The following is a 17,716-nucleotide window of genomic DNA, read 5'->3' as shown; positions in this document are numbered from 1 at the left end:
GTGTGTTTATATATCTATATATGTGTATGTGTATATACACACACACACACACACACATACTATATATATTATATATATATATATATATATATATATATATATATATATATATATATATATACATATACCTATATATCATATATCACTATAATATTATATCTTCATGCATATCGTTTTTACTGACAATCAAAATCTTATTCGATGTTTCTGTTGTGACCTTTGCACTGAGGTCTGTGTCATTTCAGGTTCGACTTCATGTTTTCTGACTCTGTGTGTAAATTATAAGTTTCTGTTGTCCTGAGGTAGAAATCATGAACAGGTTTATTTAAATGTGTCAGCAGACATTCTGAGTGAAAACTGAAGCAGCAAATGGAATCCAGCCATCATTAGCTTCTTCTTCTCCTGATGGGTGAAACATGCAGATTCTGAACATTTGAACACGTGTCGACATCAGGACTGTTTCTAAATCAGCAGCTGATCAATCATCAAAGTCCTCTTTAACACGACGCGTCAGTCCTGACGGATAATCTAGCAACCAACAATATTTGTCTGGTTCAACAAACACAGAGTCAGAGTTCAACTCAATTTAAAGAATTTAGATATTATTGATTACTTATTAATCAATGAGAGGCCAAATATAAACAGCTGATCGTGCATGCAGAGTTCAGCGGTGTGTCTGCAGTCACGAGCTCTGACCTGAAGATTCAACTAAAGTTCAACAGAGTTTAAATCACTGTGACAGAAAGTCTTTAGTTGGTCTCAGTGTTTTTCACATTTTATTCAGATTTTTATTGATTTATTGTTTTTAACTTCTTGATTGGGTGTTTTAAAAAGTGCTATAAGAATAACGTTTTGTTTGTTGGATTATTATAAATATATTCATACATTTTATTGAGTAAATTATAAATACTGCACTGTAAAAATACTCCATACAGTAAAAGTACAATTGTTCCTTTAGTAAGAGTCTCAAAAATGTTTATACAGCATATTGTAAATATTCTATTTGTTGTAGTTTTCAGTGTTACTGCAGATTATTTTTAGTTGTCTGTTTCAAAGTAAAAACTTTCAGTTTTTTTAAATCATTAATTGTTCGAGCTCATTTTATACATAGTTAAATAACTTATCTTATTTGTGTAAGATGTGTTCAGAATAAGGCAAACATGGAATATAATACTATAACGATGTTTTCATACACGTCTAATCGCCTGAACAGACGAACAAACAAATACTAAACTGTGACTCTAGAGAAGTTGAGGGTGACGTGAGGAGATTAAATCTTACAAATGCATCGTGTTTCTCTCTATGTTTGTTTTTCTTTCATGAACGTGTCATGAAACAGAACACTTGATAAATAATGGACCTCCTCCTCTCCTCCTCCTCCTGTGTTTTAGTGATTTCCTGGAAACATACCATCTGTTTCCAGGATTAAAGACGTCTTCGTCGTCCACGGGCTTAAAAACTTTAACGTCTCGCGGTCTGGACTCGTCTCAGCCAATAAAAAGACACACAGTTGGTTTCGTAATCACTTTGCTTTTATCAAAAAGAAAAACAAAAAACTTGCGTTGTCTACATCACAGACAAGATCATCAATATTCTGTTTGAAACCATTTCTCCATGAACAGAATGGAACGCCCCCCATGCCCGTCCCTCCCCTGCCCGAGCAAACTCCTCTATACACAGTATACTTTACATACCTATAGTTCCTGTTCAGTCTTTTTGCATTTTACATCATTATCAAAGTATCAATAGCTTTAAATACATACATGCTCTTTCCATTGTAATTATAGTCGCTATCCTGATTGTACATACAGTATCATTTCCCACAGTTAGAGTCTGGCGAGCAGTTCGTCTCGTCCTTCGCTCACTAAACCAAAAACACTCCTGATGATTGGTGGATGAGGCCGCCATGCGTCAGAGGACGGAGCCTCACGCTGTTTGTTAAAGCAGTTGGAACACACGACACATGAAGTGATATTTATTCACGTTTTGACGTCAGTAACCTGCTCCAGACTCTCCGAGGGGCTTTACGAGCAACCGCTGAGTCGAGATTATGAGGTACGGTCAGAGAATCTCGGTATCCCCCAATTAGAAGAGGAATAACCAAGAGATTAGAAAAGATCACTTCAGCAAAGAGTAACACGAGTTACAAAAGTGGATCTCGTCCATGTTTGTTGGTGTGGATTGTTTGTACAAGAGTTTTGGCAATAAAGTTCAGTGTGGAGACACAAGCTGTTGGCGAGTAGTGGGCTGTGCTCAGTCGATGTTCACGTCTTCCTTCACGGATTAAAAACGGCGACAAGTGCTCACAAATTTGTAAAAACCAGATTTTCAGTTTGAGGTCGTCGAGCCGGCGCGCTGAAGCTCATAAAACACGTCACGCACATCTCCGACTGAACGCTAAAGAAACTGTGGAAGACTTTTCCAGGAGCTGGTTTCACTTCCCGCCATCCCGACTCAAACGTGACCGTCATGAGCAGAGCCAGGCACTTGAGCGCCTTTCAGATCCGAGTCGAAGGTTAAAAACACTCAATTCGTTGACAGCGTGCACGTGTGCAGTGAAGCGTTTCTATCTGCGTTTATTAAAGGTCGGTGGGAAAAAACAATCTAAATGTGGGAAAAGCTCCAGAGTCAAAAATACATCAAAGAAGCCTTCTCGTTTGTACCCTGTATACACATCGCCAGAGCCGGACTCAGAGTTGTTCGTCTGAAGCTTTTTTAAAACCAAAACTCTCCGTCAACGCTCCGCGTACAGTACAGTCACACTACCTTTAAGAAAAACACAGTTAAAAAATGGAACAACTTCTTTACTTTCTTTTTTTTGGCCCAGTGAGTGAAAAAGCAAAAAAAATTGTGCATCTACTTTTTGCACAAACTTTTGAATGTCGTCAGACTTTTGTATTTTTTATGGCAATTTGTTAACGGCAGCAGAACGTTTCAACGTTTGAACGTTTGAACGCCGCCGCTCGATCAGTTCAGACCGCCGTGCTGCGTTTGAGTGCGAGCGAGAAGCTTTCCACCAACGCCAGCGTCAGACACCTGAACTGACCAAGTTCGTTTTGGGGTTCGAAAATACTCGGAGTAAATTAGTGCACCTTTTTTTGTCTAATACTGAGTGGACAACTTATTTACATACACACTGACACGGCAGCGTGTGGAAAAAACAAAACAAAATGCAGAAAAGTCATTAAAAATATGATTTGACATTAAATATATACAATGTACAAGATTTGTCGTCTGTCCGGCTGCACATGTCCACTAGTTCAGCCTCAGAGCCAGGAGAGTGAGGAGGGCGGGGCCTGACGTGAAACTAAAGATGAAATCGACCTTCACCTTCACCTCCGCTTGACGAAGCCGGAAACAAAAAAGAAAGAGCGAGGGAGTGCTTACATTGCGGCTGAAGTGTTAGGCACTGCAACGAAATAATAAAAAAAGTGTTTCTGATAAACACAGTAGGCAATCTGATTATGGCTGACTAATAATGAAAGTTGTTTTTTTTTTCAACATGATTCACGATTCAGACGTTTTTTTGTTTTTTCCATTTTCACCCATTTAAGATCACCTGTGTAAAAACAGCTACAATCAAAAATGAGGCCTTTATAAAAGTATATATATATCTAGGCTATATGTATTAATCATTATTTGTTACTGTATATTTATTATACCATTGTAATGTGTCACTTTATATTAGAACTGTGTTAACTGAAAACAAACTACAGATGTACTAGAGTTTCTGTCGTTCTACGTGTATACTGTAGTAATACTATAGTATAATATACAGTTAGAATAGAAAAGATCAGCTGCCGAAAAAAGATTAAACTGCTCAAATGTTTTGTGCTGCACGTCGGTTCAAAATGCATCAAAGCGTCCGCTCTTAACTGCTAACTTTAAGCCTTAATATATGTGAACAGGTGAGTGTATATAAATTCACCCTCAGTACAGTTGTCATGAACGGGGAAATTAGCTACAGAGACCAAAACTGTTTTTTGTACCAGGCTGTAAACATGTTTTTCTGCTGTGAAGTTGGACATTTGGACATGGGACTTATGGGACTGACTCACTTCTGGAGCCAGCCTCAGTGGACGTTAAGGAACTGCAGGTTTTTGGCACTTGAGCTTTGCAGCCACAGAGGTCGACGACAGGTTGTGATGAAATTCAAATAACATGAATGATTTCATGTAGTTCACCTGGGAAGAAATGCCGGAGAGACTCTTTCACCCTGGGAGCTGCATATTTTTAAAATAAAAACAGTTTACGGCTTTAATTTCAATTTAACACCACGACAACTTTAACACGGCGGTCACCTCGTGCGAGTTCTGCATTTACTGAAATGAAGAATAAAAATAAGATTGGTGATCAGCTCTCAGCATGTTCGTCTCACATGCGTCTAATAATTATTCTGAAGCATTCGTGTCGTTTACATAAAACTCAACGGATCTGAATGAGTGTTTAAATGTAAATTGGTCGGACTCAGCTTGTGTTTACACACGGCAGCAAGTAATCGATTACATTTGGCTGCAGTCAATCCAACAAATTCCCTAAAATCACCCGAGATGTGGACTGACTTGATGTTGAGACGAGCTGCAGCTGAGGTATTTACGATTCAGGGGCTTGTCGGACCGTAATTTACTGCAATTACTCATCCACATCAGAGGACGCCTACTGCGCAACTCGACAGCGCGCTTTAGGCGTATACATCGTACACCACACTCCTGTCCCTATAGCAGAGTGCTGACAGTCAAACATGGGACTATGTAAATGAGTTAATAAGCATCATTAATGTACATGCAGGGCAGATTTGGAGCATTCTGTTCGAGGCAGATGAACTCTAGGGCAGATTTGGAGCATTCTGTTCGAGGCAGATGAACTCTGGTGAACATCCAGGGATCAGATGTGGAGACGATGTTCACCTCAACAACAACAACGTGGACACAGACGTCTCCACTCACTGAGCAGACTGAAGTTCTTCAAACCGGTGAAGAGGTCCAGCTCTGTCTGTGCCTGAAGGTCTAAACTCTGTCTGATGTTTTCCAAAAAACGTCTCATGATCCAAACATCTCGTCTGTGTGAGCAGGAGAACGTGTCAGAATGTTCACACAGTTCATGCAGAGTTACCTGGTCATGTTTTATCTTCATGCATATCGTCTTTTACTGAACAATCAAATCTTATTCGATGTTTCTGTTGTGACCTTTGCACTGAGGTCAGACTTCATGTTTTCTGACTGTGTGTAAATTATAAAGTTTCTGTTATCCTGAGGTAGAAATCATGAACAGGTTTATTTAAATGTGTCAGCAGAGATTCTGAAGTGAAACTGAAGCAGCGAAATGGAATCCAGCCATCGTAGCTTCTTCTTCTCCTGATGTGAAACATGCAGACGAGCTCAGTGATCTGAACATTTGAACACGTGTCGACATCAGAGACTGTTTCTAAACCAGCAGCTGATCAATCAGTCAAAGTCCTCTTTGACACGACGCATCGAGTCCTGACGGATAATCTAGTGCAACCAACAAGTATTTGTCTGGTTCAACAAACACAGAGTCAGAGTTCAACTCAATTTAAAGAATTTAGATCTCATTGATTACTTATTAATCAATGAGAGGCCAAATATAAACCAGCTGATCGTGCAGTGCAGTGCAGAGTTCACCAGGTGTGTCTGCAGTCAGAGCTCTGACCTGAAGATTCAAGAGTTCAACAGAGTTTAAATCACTGTGACAGAAAAGTCTTTAGTTGATCTCAGTGTTTAATGTCACATTTTATTCAGATTTTTATTGATTTGTTGTTTTTAACTTCTTGATTTTGGTGTTTTAAAAAGTGCTATAAGAATAACGTTTATTGTTGTTGGATTATTATAAATATATTCATTTTACTACTTGTAAAGGTATGAATACTGCACTGTAAAAATACTCCATTACAAGTAAAAGTTACATTGTTGCTTTAGTAAGAGTCTCAAAAATCTTTACGCAGCATATTGTAAATATTCTATTTGTTGTAGTTTTGGTGAATCAGTTTTTGTAAATATTCTATTTGTTGTAGTTTTGGTGAATCAGTTTTTCTGTTTCAAAGTAAAAAACTTTCTGCAGTTTCTTTTAATCATTAATTGTTCGAGCTCATTTTAGACATAGTTAAATAACTTGTGTTCATAAATGTGTTCAGAATAAGGCAAACATGGAATATAATACTCGTAACGATGTTTTCATACATGTCTAATCGCCTGAACAGACGAACAAACAAATACTAAACTGTGACTCTAGAGAAGTTGGTGACGTGAGGAGATTTAAATTTCTTACAAATGCATCGTGTTTCTCTTCATGTTTGTTTTTCTTTCATGAACGTGTCATGAAACAGAAACACTTGATAAATAATGGACCTCCTCCTCCTCCTCCTCGTCCTCCTCCTGTGTTTTAGTGATTTCCTGGAAACATACCATCTGTTTCCAGGATTAAAGACGTCTTCCGTCTGTCCACGGGCTTAAAACTTTAACGTCTGGACTCGTCTCAGCCAATAAAAAGACACACAGTTGGTTTCGTAATCACTTTGCCTTTTATCAAAAAGAAAAACAAAGAAACATTGACGTTGTCTACATCACAGACAAGAATCATCAATATTCTGTTTGAAACCATTTCTCCATGAACAGAATGGAACGCCCCCCCATGCCCGTCCCTCCCCTGCCCGGAGCAAACTCCTCTATACACAGTATACTTTACATACCTATAGTTCCTGTTCAGTCTTTTTGCATTTTACATCATTATCAAAGTATCAATAGCTTTAAAATACATACAATGCTCTTTCCATTGTAATTATAGTCGCTATCCTGATTGTACATACAGTATCATTTCCCACAGTTAGAGTCTGGCGAGCAGTTCGTCTCGTCTCTGCTCGTTAAAACCAAAAACACTCCTGATGATTGGTGGATGAGGCCGCCATGCGTCATGAGGACGGAGCCTCACGCTGTTTGTTAAAGCAGTTTGGAACACACGACACATGAAGTGATATTTATTCACGTTTTGACGTCAGTAACCTGCCTCAGACTCTCCGAGGGGCTTTACGAGCAACCGCTGAGTCGAGATTATGAGGTACGGTCAGAGAATCTCGGTAATCCCCCAATTAGAAGAGGAATAACAAAGAGATTAGAAAAGATCACTTCAGCAAAGAGTAACACGAGTTACAAAAGTGGATCTCGTCCATGTTTGTTGGTGTGGATTTGTTGTACAAGAGTTTTGGCAATAAAGTTCTCAGTGTGGAGCACAAGCTGTTGGCAGTAGTGGGCTGTGCTCAGTCGATGTTCACGTCTTCCTTCACAGGATTAAAAACGGCGACAAGTGCCTCACAAATTTGTAAAAACCAGATTTTCAGTTTGAGGTCGTGGAGCCGGCGCTGAAGCTCATAAAACACGTCACGCACATCTCCGACTGAACGCTAAAGAAACGTGTGGAAGACTTTTCCAGGAGCTGGTTTCACTTCCCGCCATCCGCGACTCAAACGTGACCGATCAGTGAGCAGAGCCAGGCACTTGAGCGTCCTTTCAGATCCGAGTCGAAGGTTAAAAACACTCAAATTCGTGTAACAGCGTGCACGTGTGCAGTGAAGCGTTTCATATCTGCGTTTATTAAGAAGGTCAGTGGGAAAAAAAACTCAATCTAAATGTGGGAAAAGCTACCAGAGTCAAAAATACATCAAGAAAGCCTTCATCGTTTGTACCCTGTATACACATCGCCAGAGCCGGACTCAGAGTTTGTTCAGTCTGAAGCTTTTTTAAACTCGACCAAACTCTCCGTCAGCAGCTCCGCGTACAGTACAGTCACACTACCTTTAAGAAAAACACAGTTAAAAAATGGAACAACTTCTTTACTTTCTTTTTTTTGGCCCAGTCGAGTGAAAAAGCAAAAAAAAATTTGTGCATCTACTTTTTGCACAAACTTTTTGAATTGTCGTCAGACTTTTGTATTTTTTATGGCAATTTGTTTAACGGCAGCAGAACGTTTGAACGTTTGAACGTTTGAACGTTGGAACGCCGCCGCCTTGGTTAGTTCAGACCGCCGTGCTGCGTTTGAGTGCGAGCGAGAAGCTTTCGCACCAACGCCAGCGTCAGACACCTGAACTGACCAAGTTCGTTTTGGGGTTCGAAAAATACTCGGAGTAAATTAGTGCACATTTTTTTGTCTAATACTGAGTGGACAACTTATTTTACATACACACTGACACCGGCAGCTGTGTGGAAAACAAAAACAAAATGCAGAAAAGTCATTAAAAATATGATTTGACATTAAAATCTATACAATGTACAAGATTTGTTCGTCTGTCCGGCTGCACAGTGTCACTAATGTTCAGCCTCGTGAGCCAGGAGAGTGAGGAGGACGGGGCCTGACGTGGAAACTAAAGATGAAATCGACCTTCACCTTCACCTCCGCTTGACGAAGCCGGAAACAAAAAGAAAGAGCGAGGGAGTGCTTACATTGCGGCTGAAGTGTTAGGCACTGCAACGAAATAATAAAAAAGATGATTTCTGATAAACACAGTAAGGCAATCTGATTATGGCTGACTAATAATGAAAGGTTGTTTTTTTTTTTCAACATGATTCACGATTCAGACGTTTTTTTGTTTTTTCCATTTTCACCCATTTTAAGATCACCTGTGTAAAAACAGCTACAATCAAAAATGAGGCACTTTATAAAAGAGTATATAGATATCTAGGCTATATAGTATTAATCATTATTTGTATACTGTATATTTTATATACCATTGTAATGTGTCACTTTATATTAGAACTGTGTTAACTGAAAACAAACTACAGTATGTACTAGAGTTTCTGTCGTTCTACGTGTATACTGTAGTATATACTATAGTATAATATACAGTTAGAATAGAAAAGATCAGCTGCCAAAAAAAAAGATTTAAACTGCTCAAATGTTTTGTGCTGCACGTCGGTTCAAAATGCATCAAAGCGTCCACGCTCTTAACCCTGCATAACTTTAAGCCTTAATATAATGTGAACAGGTGAGTTGTATATAAATTCACCCTCAGTACAGTTGTCATGAACGGGGAAATTAGCTACAGAGACCAAAACTGTTTTTTGTACCAGGCTGTAAACATGTTTATTTCTGCTGTGAAGTTGGACATTTGGACATGGGGACTTATGGAGACTGACTCACTGCTGGAGCCAGCCTCAAGTGGACGTTAGAGGAACTGCAGGTTTTTGGCACTTGAGCTTTGCAGCCACAGAGGTCGACGATAGGTTGTGATGAAATTCAAATAACATTTCATGTAGTTCACCTGGGAAGAAGCGCCGGAGAGACTCTTTCACCCTGTGAGCTGCATATTTTTAAAATAAAACAGTTTACAGCTTTAATTTCAAAATTTAACACCACGACAACTTTGACACGGCGGTCACTCAGTGATGAGTTTCTGCATAAAATGAAGAATAAAAATAAGATTGGTGATCAGCTCTCTGCATGTTACGTCTACATGCAGTCTAATAATTATTCTGAAGCCAATTTAATCGTGTTGTTTACATAAAACTCAACAGGATCTGAATCCGTGTTTAAATGTAAATATGGTCGGACTCAGCTTGTGTTTACACAGCGGGCAGACAAGTAATCGATTACATTTGGCTGCAGTCAATCCAACAAATTCCCTAAAATACCAACGAGATGTGGATTGACTCGATGTTTGAGGCGAGCTGCAGCTGAGCTCTGAGCGAGGACGCCACGGCTACCGCACTGTGGCGACATCATATCCTGTCTAATGCATTTAAACATGGAGATAATACCAACGTTTAATTTATTTCTGAACACCTCAGGCGTCCAGCAGCACAAAGACCGAGAAGTATAAAGCCTTTTTTTTTCTGGCAGCTGTTTATCATAAATAAAATATGTTTACAGTGACAGCGTGTACGAGTGGATGAAACTCTGCCCAGCTGCATTTCCTTCCTGTTCGGAGCCAAAATGACACGTGACCCATCGAACACGGACGAAGGACGCCGTGACGAGATGTTTGTCGAACGACCGAACAAAGAAACGCTGAGATCGAGTCAGCTACCGCTCCGAGTCTCGAGGTCACGGATCAGTTTTAAATGAAGCTTCGTTAATCTCCGTTAATCTTCGTTAGTGTGTGACGGAGCCGCCGTGATCAACATGGCGGCCGCCTGAGAGCTCACACATGGTCACACGTCCTTCATCGATATGAACGATGATCAGATCATTTCTATTCAAACAAAACCTTTTCATTACCCTGTGTGTGTGTGTGTGTGTGTGTGTGTGTGTGTGTGTGTGTTTGGCACACATTTGGTTGACAGAAAACAGACGGGACGGGGTTGATGAGTTTTCCAGGGTTTTTTCAGCGTTCTGTTGTGGCAACAGATCGGGCCGCCGACCGTCGTCCACCTCGCGCCGGCGTCACGCTCACGTCCGAGACGAGATCAGCAGTCTGGAAGACAAAGAGTCGAGAAAACAGGCGGGAAGTTAAATCGACACACAGGTTTGTCTAATAACTATGATAGTTCACACACACACACACACACACACACACACACACACACACTGTGTTTGGGTAAACATCACATGACGCAGGATCTTCCACGAAGGATTTTCTGATTGCGTCTCATGCAGACGTCAATATTTTGTGTCTGCGTTGGCGTCGGACTCGTCAGGTTCTAACGAGCGACTCAAAGTTCACAGTCCTGACCGTGTCAGCAAATTAAAGACTGAGAGCAGCAAAACATCTGGACTGACGATCGTCTCCTGATAAACTAACATCTGTTAAATCCTGGTGATGCCACACTGACCTGTGATCAGGTGAACGGTCATGGAGACTGACTCACTTCTGGAGCCAGCCTCAAGTGGACGTCAGAGGAACTGCAGCTCTGTGATTAATAATTATCAAACTGGTTGCAGATTAATTTAAACCTGATTAACATGAAACGTCTTCATCTGATTCAGATATTTAAATAAAGATTTAAGGCGTGTGACGTGATCTCAGCTCAATAATTGGACTTTTTGTTTATTGGAGGTTTTGATGAGCTGCAGCTTCACGTGATCAGGAGGCTGCTGCTCCTCAGGATAAACTCTGCGTGCAGCCTATAGGAGGCGAGGCGAGTTCAAACATTAATCTGAGTGTGAAAAATGAGTCTGTGCATTTTAAATAGCAGGAATAAACCAACGCAATTTAAATAATTAGGCAATTATTGTGATTGTACATGTCGGGATCGAACAGCATCAGATGAATCAATCATGCAAATGTTGGAGCTGCTCTGAATAAACGAGGTGCACGAGTTGTTTGTTGCATTTCGTCCTCTGATTAATATTCACCTGGATATTTACATTTTAACACGCCGCCTCCTGCAGCTTCCATGTCTTGACGTCTCTCACACAGATCCATCAGAAATAAACTCAGACATTAACGTTAAATAATCGTCCTCTGCTCAACGTGCAGAGCTGCCATGTGAGCGCCCACACACGGACATAAACACCTGGCCCGTGTTCTGTCCGCTCTACCTCCATTTATGCGAAATGGCTCATTACCAGCAGACAAATCAATTGGCTTTGCTCTCTGAACACCCACTTGTGATAATAAGAGACTCTACAGACAACCCACAGGCGGGAAACACAGTGCTGCCCTCCAGCTCGAAGCAAAGGTAACATCAGTTAAAGGATGAAAAGAGCCACACGAGTTCAGTCTGTGAATTATTCCCAGCACAGGAAAAGACAAAAACATCAGCGGGAATTAGAGACTTTCACCTTTCACCTGTTTTTTTAAAAATGAATGATAATTAGGAGCCGCAGCTAACGATTATTTCCACTATCTGCCAATCAGGCAGCTTCATTTCTTCATTCAGCTTTTAATCATTTCGTCTATAACGAGACAGAAAATGTGAAAAATCTCCATTTTATAACCCAGAGATATTCAGGCAGATGTAACGTCGATTAATCAGATTAATGGATTAATGTAAACGTTTGAGCCGCATCTTAAAACATCCTTCTGTTTAAATATTTTAAATCTTAACTTTGATAAATCACATGACAAACACAGACGTGGTCTCTCCCTCGTTAACGGTCTTCTGGTTGTGAACTGACACCAATCACTCGACGCTCTAAAAGAATAAATGAACGTGTCCACAGAGACTGCAGCCGTCTGCATGTCATGAAACCTTTCTGCACGTTAACAAAATGATATTTTCTGCTCTGCAGGCCCTACAGCTCTTACCTTGACCATCCTTCCTGCTGCTCTGGTGTGCTCTCAGTTCTTCTGACTTATAGAAATCGATACTGGCATAAGTGTTGAGGCTGGAGCCGGCGCTGCCGCCCATGGCGCTTCCTCCGATGTTGTAGGCGGCAGAGGTACGCTCCACTCCAGCTTGAGGGCTCTCCTTAATGGCCAAGTCAAGGTCAATATAGTTAAGGCCTTGTTCAGCGGATGAGGTGGAGGCTTGTGGTGGTGGAGGTGTGGCCGATAAACTAGCTGCCTGCCTGTTCTCCCACGGTGAGCAGTCCAAACCGTGCCGATGGCTCGCTGCCTGGCCGCCGTCCGGGAAGAGGGAGGTAGAAGAGGGTGGGTGTCGCGGGAGGGAGGGAGGTGAGTTAAATGTCTCTGAGCGGCGGCTCTGCCGTCCGAGCGAGTCACCTCGGACCAATCTGCTCCGTTCAGGAGACTGGAAGGACTTGACCGGGGAGAAGCCCAGGCCTGTCTCCGGCTCCAGGGATAAGGGCTGACCAGGGTGGATGGCAGGTCTTGCTGAGATGCTGGGATCTGAACCTTTGTTGTCCATGTCTGTCGGCATTGCTGCCACCTTTGCTTTTGTTCTGTACCCGGCGTTGCCCTCTGCTGCCAGAGGAGAGGACGTGCCGTGTTCATGGCGGGCTTTGGGGGCGACAGCTGGTGGGCCCTGGGGGGTGCTGAACGTGGATCTGAGAGAGGTCAGGGGCGTGGAGGTCTTCCCTAAGTCCATGCTGACGTACTCGGCGGAGGTGGACAGCGGGGCCGAGAAGCTGCGGGGCAGGTTAGCAGGATTATCGTGGCAGAGGAGCGGCTGGTTCACGGGTCGGAGGGTTCCATGGATCACAGGTTGTCCATGTTTGGACCCCGCACGTCGGCCTCCGTCGTACTTGTTGTCCTCCTTGTACACGATGCTGACATACTCACCAACGTTCTGAGACACGGACGGCAGCAGGTTCTCCTTGACCCGCGGCAGGGTGTTGGCTTTAGTGATGTCCGAGGACGCGCTGAGGGGACGGGCCCTCCTTTGTTGCTTCGGGCTCTTACTGCTGGATCCTCGTTTCTGATGGTGGCGTCCGTCCTTTGTGCAGGTTCCTGCGCTCTTGTACTCGGCTCCAGTTCGTAACAAACTTAACCCCCTCCCTGCCGTCATGGACTTGTCTTCCAGGCTTTCGCTGCTGGCTGAGCTGGAGGAGAAAGACGAGGAAGACATGGAGAGCTGACAGCCTCCCGCGGAGCCCGCCGCAATTTTGTTTCTCTTGCTGTATCCGACTCCACCTGCCCGTCCTGGACTATCGTGCCCTCCACTGTCCTTCTTTCCTTCTACTTTGTTTAAGTCCTCCTCAAAGCGAGTGTAGAGTGTATGCTGATAAGCTCGTGGCAGAGAGAAGTAGGAGTTGAACATTTTTGGTTGCAGCTGGTGCTGCTCGGGGTGGGAAGGCGGCGTGCTGCAGGCGGAGCGGCTGCAGACGGGCGAGATGTTCATGTAGTCGCTGGTAGCCCGGCTCTCCATGCTGGCCCTGCTGTCCCACATGCCCAGTCCATGCAGGTCTGAGGAGCTGCTGCTGTTTGGAGACATGACCATGTAGCCCTCTGAGCTGGGCTGGCGGATGTGCTGAGGCGGGGACACGCTGTTGTTGGGGGTCATGGCCATGTACTCGTCGTCCGCCCCGGGTTTAGCAGCGCTGTCAGACATACCTATCGAGAGAGAGAGTGAGACAGGAGGAGACGTCACTCCAGGCAACATCGACATGTAACCGCTGTCCACAGCTGCTCCTGCATCCACGTCTCCTCGGCTTTTGTCGGCCCTCTTCCTCCCGTCACCAACTCCATCACCCCCGACAGCCAGAGCCCCTGAGCCGTGGTGCAGATCAGCTCTGTCTCGGTTAGCACTCTGCGACATGATGGCGTATTCTTCATCGTCTTCGTCGTCTTCGTCTTTTCTGTGCGGGGTCAGGCGTTCGTGGGCTGCCAAAGGCAAAGAGGCCCTCTTACTCAAGAGTCTGCGCTCCGCCTCGGATTCCCGACTGGACGCTCGTCGTAGGATCCGTCGGCCTTTTGAGCGATGGTGAGACCCGAGGAGACCCTCCCGTTGACCCATCACTATGTAGCTGGAGGAACCTTCTCCATGGACGTGATGTCCGGACAGGCTGGGTACGAGCAGGGAGTGCTCCCCGGGGCTGGAGCCGTACTCATCTGAGGAGCCGTAGTCGCTCGGTGAACCTGAAACTGAAACTCTCTGAGAAACACGAGGATAGGAGCAGATCGTCATGCCTCCAACCGCCGCCCCAACCAAACCACACTCTGAGCCGTGACCAGAGCTGGAGGACAGGCTCGGTGCAGGAGACGGAGCGGGGTTAGGCGTGTACCGTGCAAGGCTGAGGGTAATCTTAGCCGGAGTCGGGGCCCTGGTGGGCTTGGGCCTCAGTGTCGGCGTAGTTGAGCAGGAACCGTTGAGACTCGGGCTCGAGCTCGCCCATGTCCCTTTGGCGCTTGCTCCGCTCTCCTCCGACCTGGCCCCGATGCTGGCGGTTCGTGCCCTCGGGAATCCGTGGCGTGAGGTGGGTGACGTGCTTGTGCTGCTGCCTCCTCCGGGAGTCTCTGTGCGGGCTCGTCTGGAGAAGCCCACCTGACTCGGTGGCAGATTCGGATGATGACGGCGGCTCGGGACGCTGATGGGGTTCGAAGCGGTACCTCCTCCGCACGACGTCCCCACGGACTGAGACTTACTGCGCTGACGGAACTCCTCGCTCAGCGCCTTCATGGCCTCCAGCAGGGTCTCGTGCATGTTCTGAGCCACCACAGAGTCATCCACCTGCATCCAGAACTCTCCGGGCCCAGTGATCGCAGAACGGCCCACCTCGATGAAGAAGAAATTCTCAGAATGACCGCACCTGCGAACATTCATCAGCTGCAGCACCACCGCCGCCACGTCCGAGTTGAGTTTGACAAAGTTGACCGTCTTGTCCGTTAGGCACAGCCGGTAGATGCCCACCAGGTTCCTGGCGTGACCGAGACCTTTGGGCCAAACCTTGACCTGCCACACTTCCTTGAAGGTCGGAACCGGAGACGGAGAGCTACACTCGCCGCTGCTGCCGTAATCTTCAGGGGTCTTACCTGGAAAACAGCAAAGAAAGAACGTGAACACACCATTCATGTTTAATCAAATCTGCATAAAACAAACAATCAAAGCCACAAAAACTCATAAATAATATTCAGCCGTGCTGCAGCTAAATTCATCAGCATCACTTTTAAGATGCAGCTTTATAATTTATTAAATGTTGAGGAGGTGAAGAACACGTCTGCTGTGAAATAATGCATCATGAAAGCCAATTACACCACATGATTTATAATTAATTTGGAATTAATTATGGGGTTTTTTGACAGCTGCAGGCTTTTTATATATATATATATATATATATATATATAATATATATTATATATATATATAATATCTATATAGCACAATGTGTCATCGTGCAACAATCCAGTTTTTATTCTCAGTAAAATGGAGCTCTGTCCTCTCCTGTGGATCTATTTAAGGTTCCACAACATGACAACAGTGAAGCTGGGTAAGCCCCCATCACTGAATGTAAAGGGAGGAGGAGGAGGAGGTGGAGGAGGTGGAGGAGGTGTGCAGCTTCAGCTTCAGCTCCAGCATAAGGAGAAATAACGTAAACACGAGGAGAAGCAGCAGAAAGCCGTCAGTCCTCCTCCTCCTCCTCCTCCTCCTCCTCCCAGCAGCAGCTCGAGCTGCAGAAAAACAAAAACACGGCGGAGCGCGCGGCGATAGGCTGCCACATATGATGCACGGACGGATGGTTGCTATATGCCCACACTGCGCCATGCACGAGCGCAGCGCCGTTTGCAAATGTGCAGAAACAGAAAAAAAAAAAAAAAAAAAGAGGCGCGAGCTCCGGTGAACGTGATCACACACACACACACACACACACACACACACACACACACACACACACACACACACAGGTTTAATCTGACGCATCAGATGATGCAGAAAATGATTTTTAACGCGGATTGGTGTGAGCGCAAACACACACACACACACACACACACACACACACACACACACACACACACACACACACACGTATTCTTCATTAAAACGTGCAAAGCTGCAGCAGCTCGAGCTGCAACAATCAGGGATGGTCGAGCCACAACAGTGTGTGTGTGTGTGTGTGTGTGTGTGTGTGTGTGTGTGTGTGTGTGGAGAACAAACAGCCTCCGGGGCAGGATACAGGCCTGATGCACGGACACACACACACACACACACACACACACACACTCTCCTCCTCATCATGTCTTACAGTTGCACTGGAGGTCCAGCATCGCCTGGTACCACTCGTTCTGGACCTCCTCGCTGTCCGCAGCGATGGCAAAGCTCTCGCTGCGGGTGTAGAGCACGATCATGTGCTTGTTCTTGGAATCCGCACGCTTGTTGATGTTGAAGCAGGTCTCCAGGTTCAGGACTTTCTTGGGCACAGGTGATTTACTGCGGAATTTCTTCTCGTTCTCGTAGTACTCGAGCCGAGCCGGACCGTGCTCCGAGGCCGCCCTCAGCACGAAGAACCGCCGGTGCATTGATTTATGCTTGCGGAGGTATCCGCTCTTCTGTACGTCTTCATAGTTCTGCGGCTCGGCTGCCTGGTGCTCCATGGCCGAGGCAGGAGGAGAAACACACGGAGCCGAGAATCAGGGAATAAAGATCCGAGCGCGTCTAATCCATCGCATGTGGATCCCCGCGTCCGCCCCGCGTCCACCGTGAGTCCAGCAGCAGCATGTGTGCGGGGATTCAGCTCAGGATGCTCAGATCAGCCAGACCATGGTTCGGGTTTTCTGGGTTTTTGGGGGGAGATCCAGCAGCTGCCGAGAGGAGCCGCCGCGCACCGAGCACCGCGCACCGAGCGCAGCGTCCACCGCTGCGCGTCCTGCAGCCCAGCCCAGTCCGGCACGACCCAGTCCGACCCGCGGTGCAGTTCAGCTGCTTAAGGACGTCTCCTCCACCTGTCTGAGGTTTGCCACAGTCAGTCCATGTCCACCGTCAAGACAGGGAGGGAAGCGCCGACTTCCGCTCAAGAGTTTCAAAATAATGGCACAGAGTACAAAACAGCCCAACACCAACCAGTGAAAACACAACCTGCAGTTCCTCTAACGTCCACCAGAGGCTGGCTCCAGAAGTGAGTCAGTCTCCATAAGTCCCCATGTCCTAATGTCCAACTTTACAGCAGAAATAAACATGTTTACAGCCTGGTACAAAAAACAGTTTTGGTCTAGTCAGTTTATACTGGACTATAGTCAGTCTGTGGGGACGTCACGGAGACTACGTCCAGGTTTTAGACAGTCTGCGGGGACGTCTCAGAGACTACGTCCAGGTTTTAGACAGTCTGCGGGGACATAGTTAATAAATATAATTCAAATCGTCTCGTGGCTCAAACAGCATCATAAAGTTTCTGACTGTCCATTCTGTTTTGTTTTCAACCTAGTATGCTTTTA

The 17,716-nt window shown here is 45.0% G+C and overlaps 1 protein-coding gene across 2 annotated transcripts; it reads right to left on the bottom strand.

Annotated features, from left to right (window-relative positions):
* Nucleotides 1-4,081: 4,081 nt before the first annotated feature.
* si:ch211-284e13.4 (insulin receptor substrate 1-B) lies at nucleotides 4,082-17,341 on the bottom strand. Of its 2 annotated transcripts, XR_003461496.1 has the most exons (4): nucleotides 16,531-17,341; nucleotides 12,197-15,322; nucleotides 9,269-10,420; nucleotides 4,082-4,184 (listed from the first exon to the last, which is right to left on the bottom strand). XR_003461496.1 is itself a non-coding variant. In XM_019269432.2 (3 exons), the coding sequence occupies exons 1-3, from the start codon at nucleotides 16,877-16,879 to the stop codon at nucleotides 10,413-10,415; spliced, it is 3,483 nt and encodes a 1,160-aa protein (XP_019124977.1). In that variant the 5' UTR covers nucleotides 16,880-17,341; the 3' UTR covers nucleotides 9,095-10,412. The 2 variants fall into 2 exon arrangements, 1 of the variants encoding a protein (XP_019124977.1); XM_019269432.2 differs by lacking the exon at nucleotides 4,082-4,184 and having other exon boundaries at nucleotides 9,095-10,420.
* Nucleotides 17,342-17,716: the final 375 nt, after the last annotated feature.

This window comes from Larimichthys crocea, chromosome XXII (assembly GCF_000972845.2).
Source record: "Larimichthys crocea isolate SSNF chromosome XXII, L_crocea_2.0, whole genome shotgun sequence".
NCBI lineage: Eukaryota > Metazoa > Chordata > Actinopteri > Sciaenidae > Larimichthys > Larimichthys crocea.
This window is presented reverse-complemented; position numbering and strand designations above follow the sequence as displayed.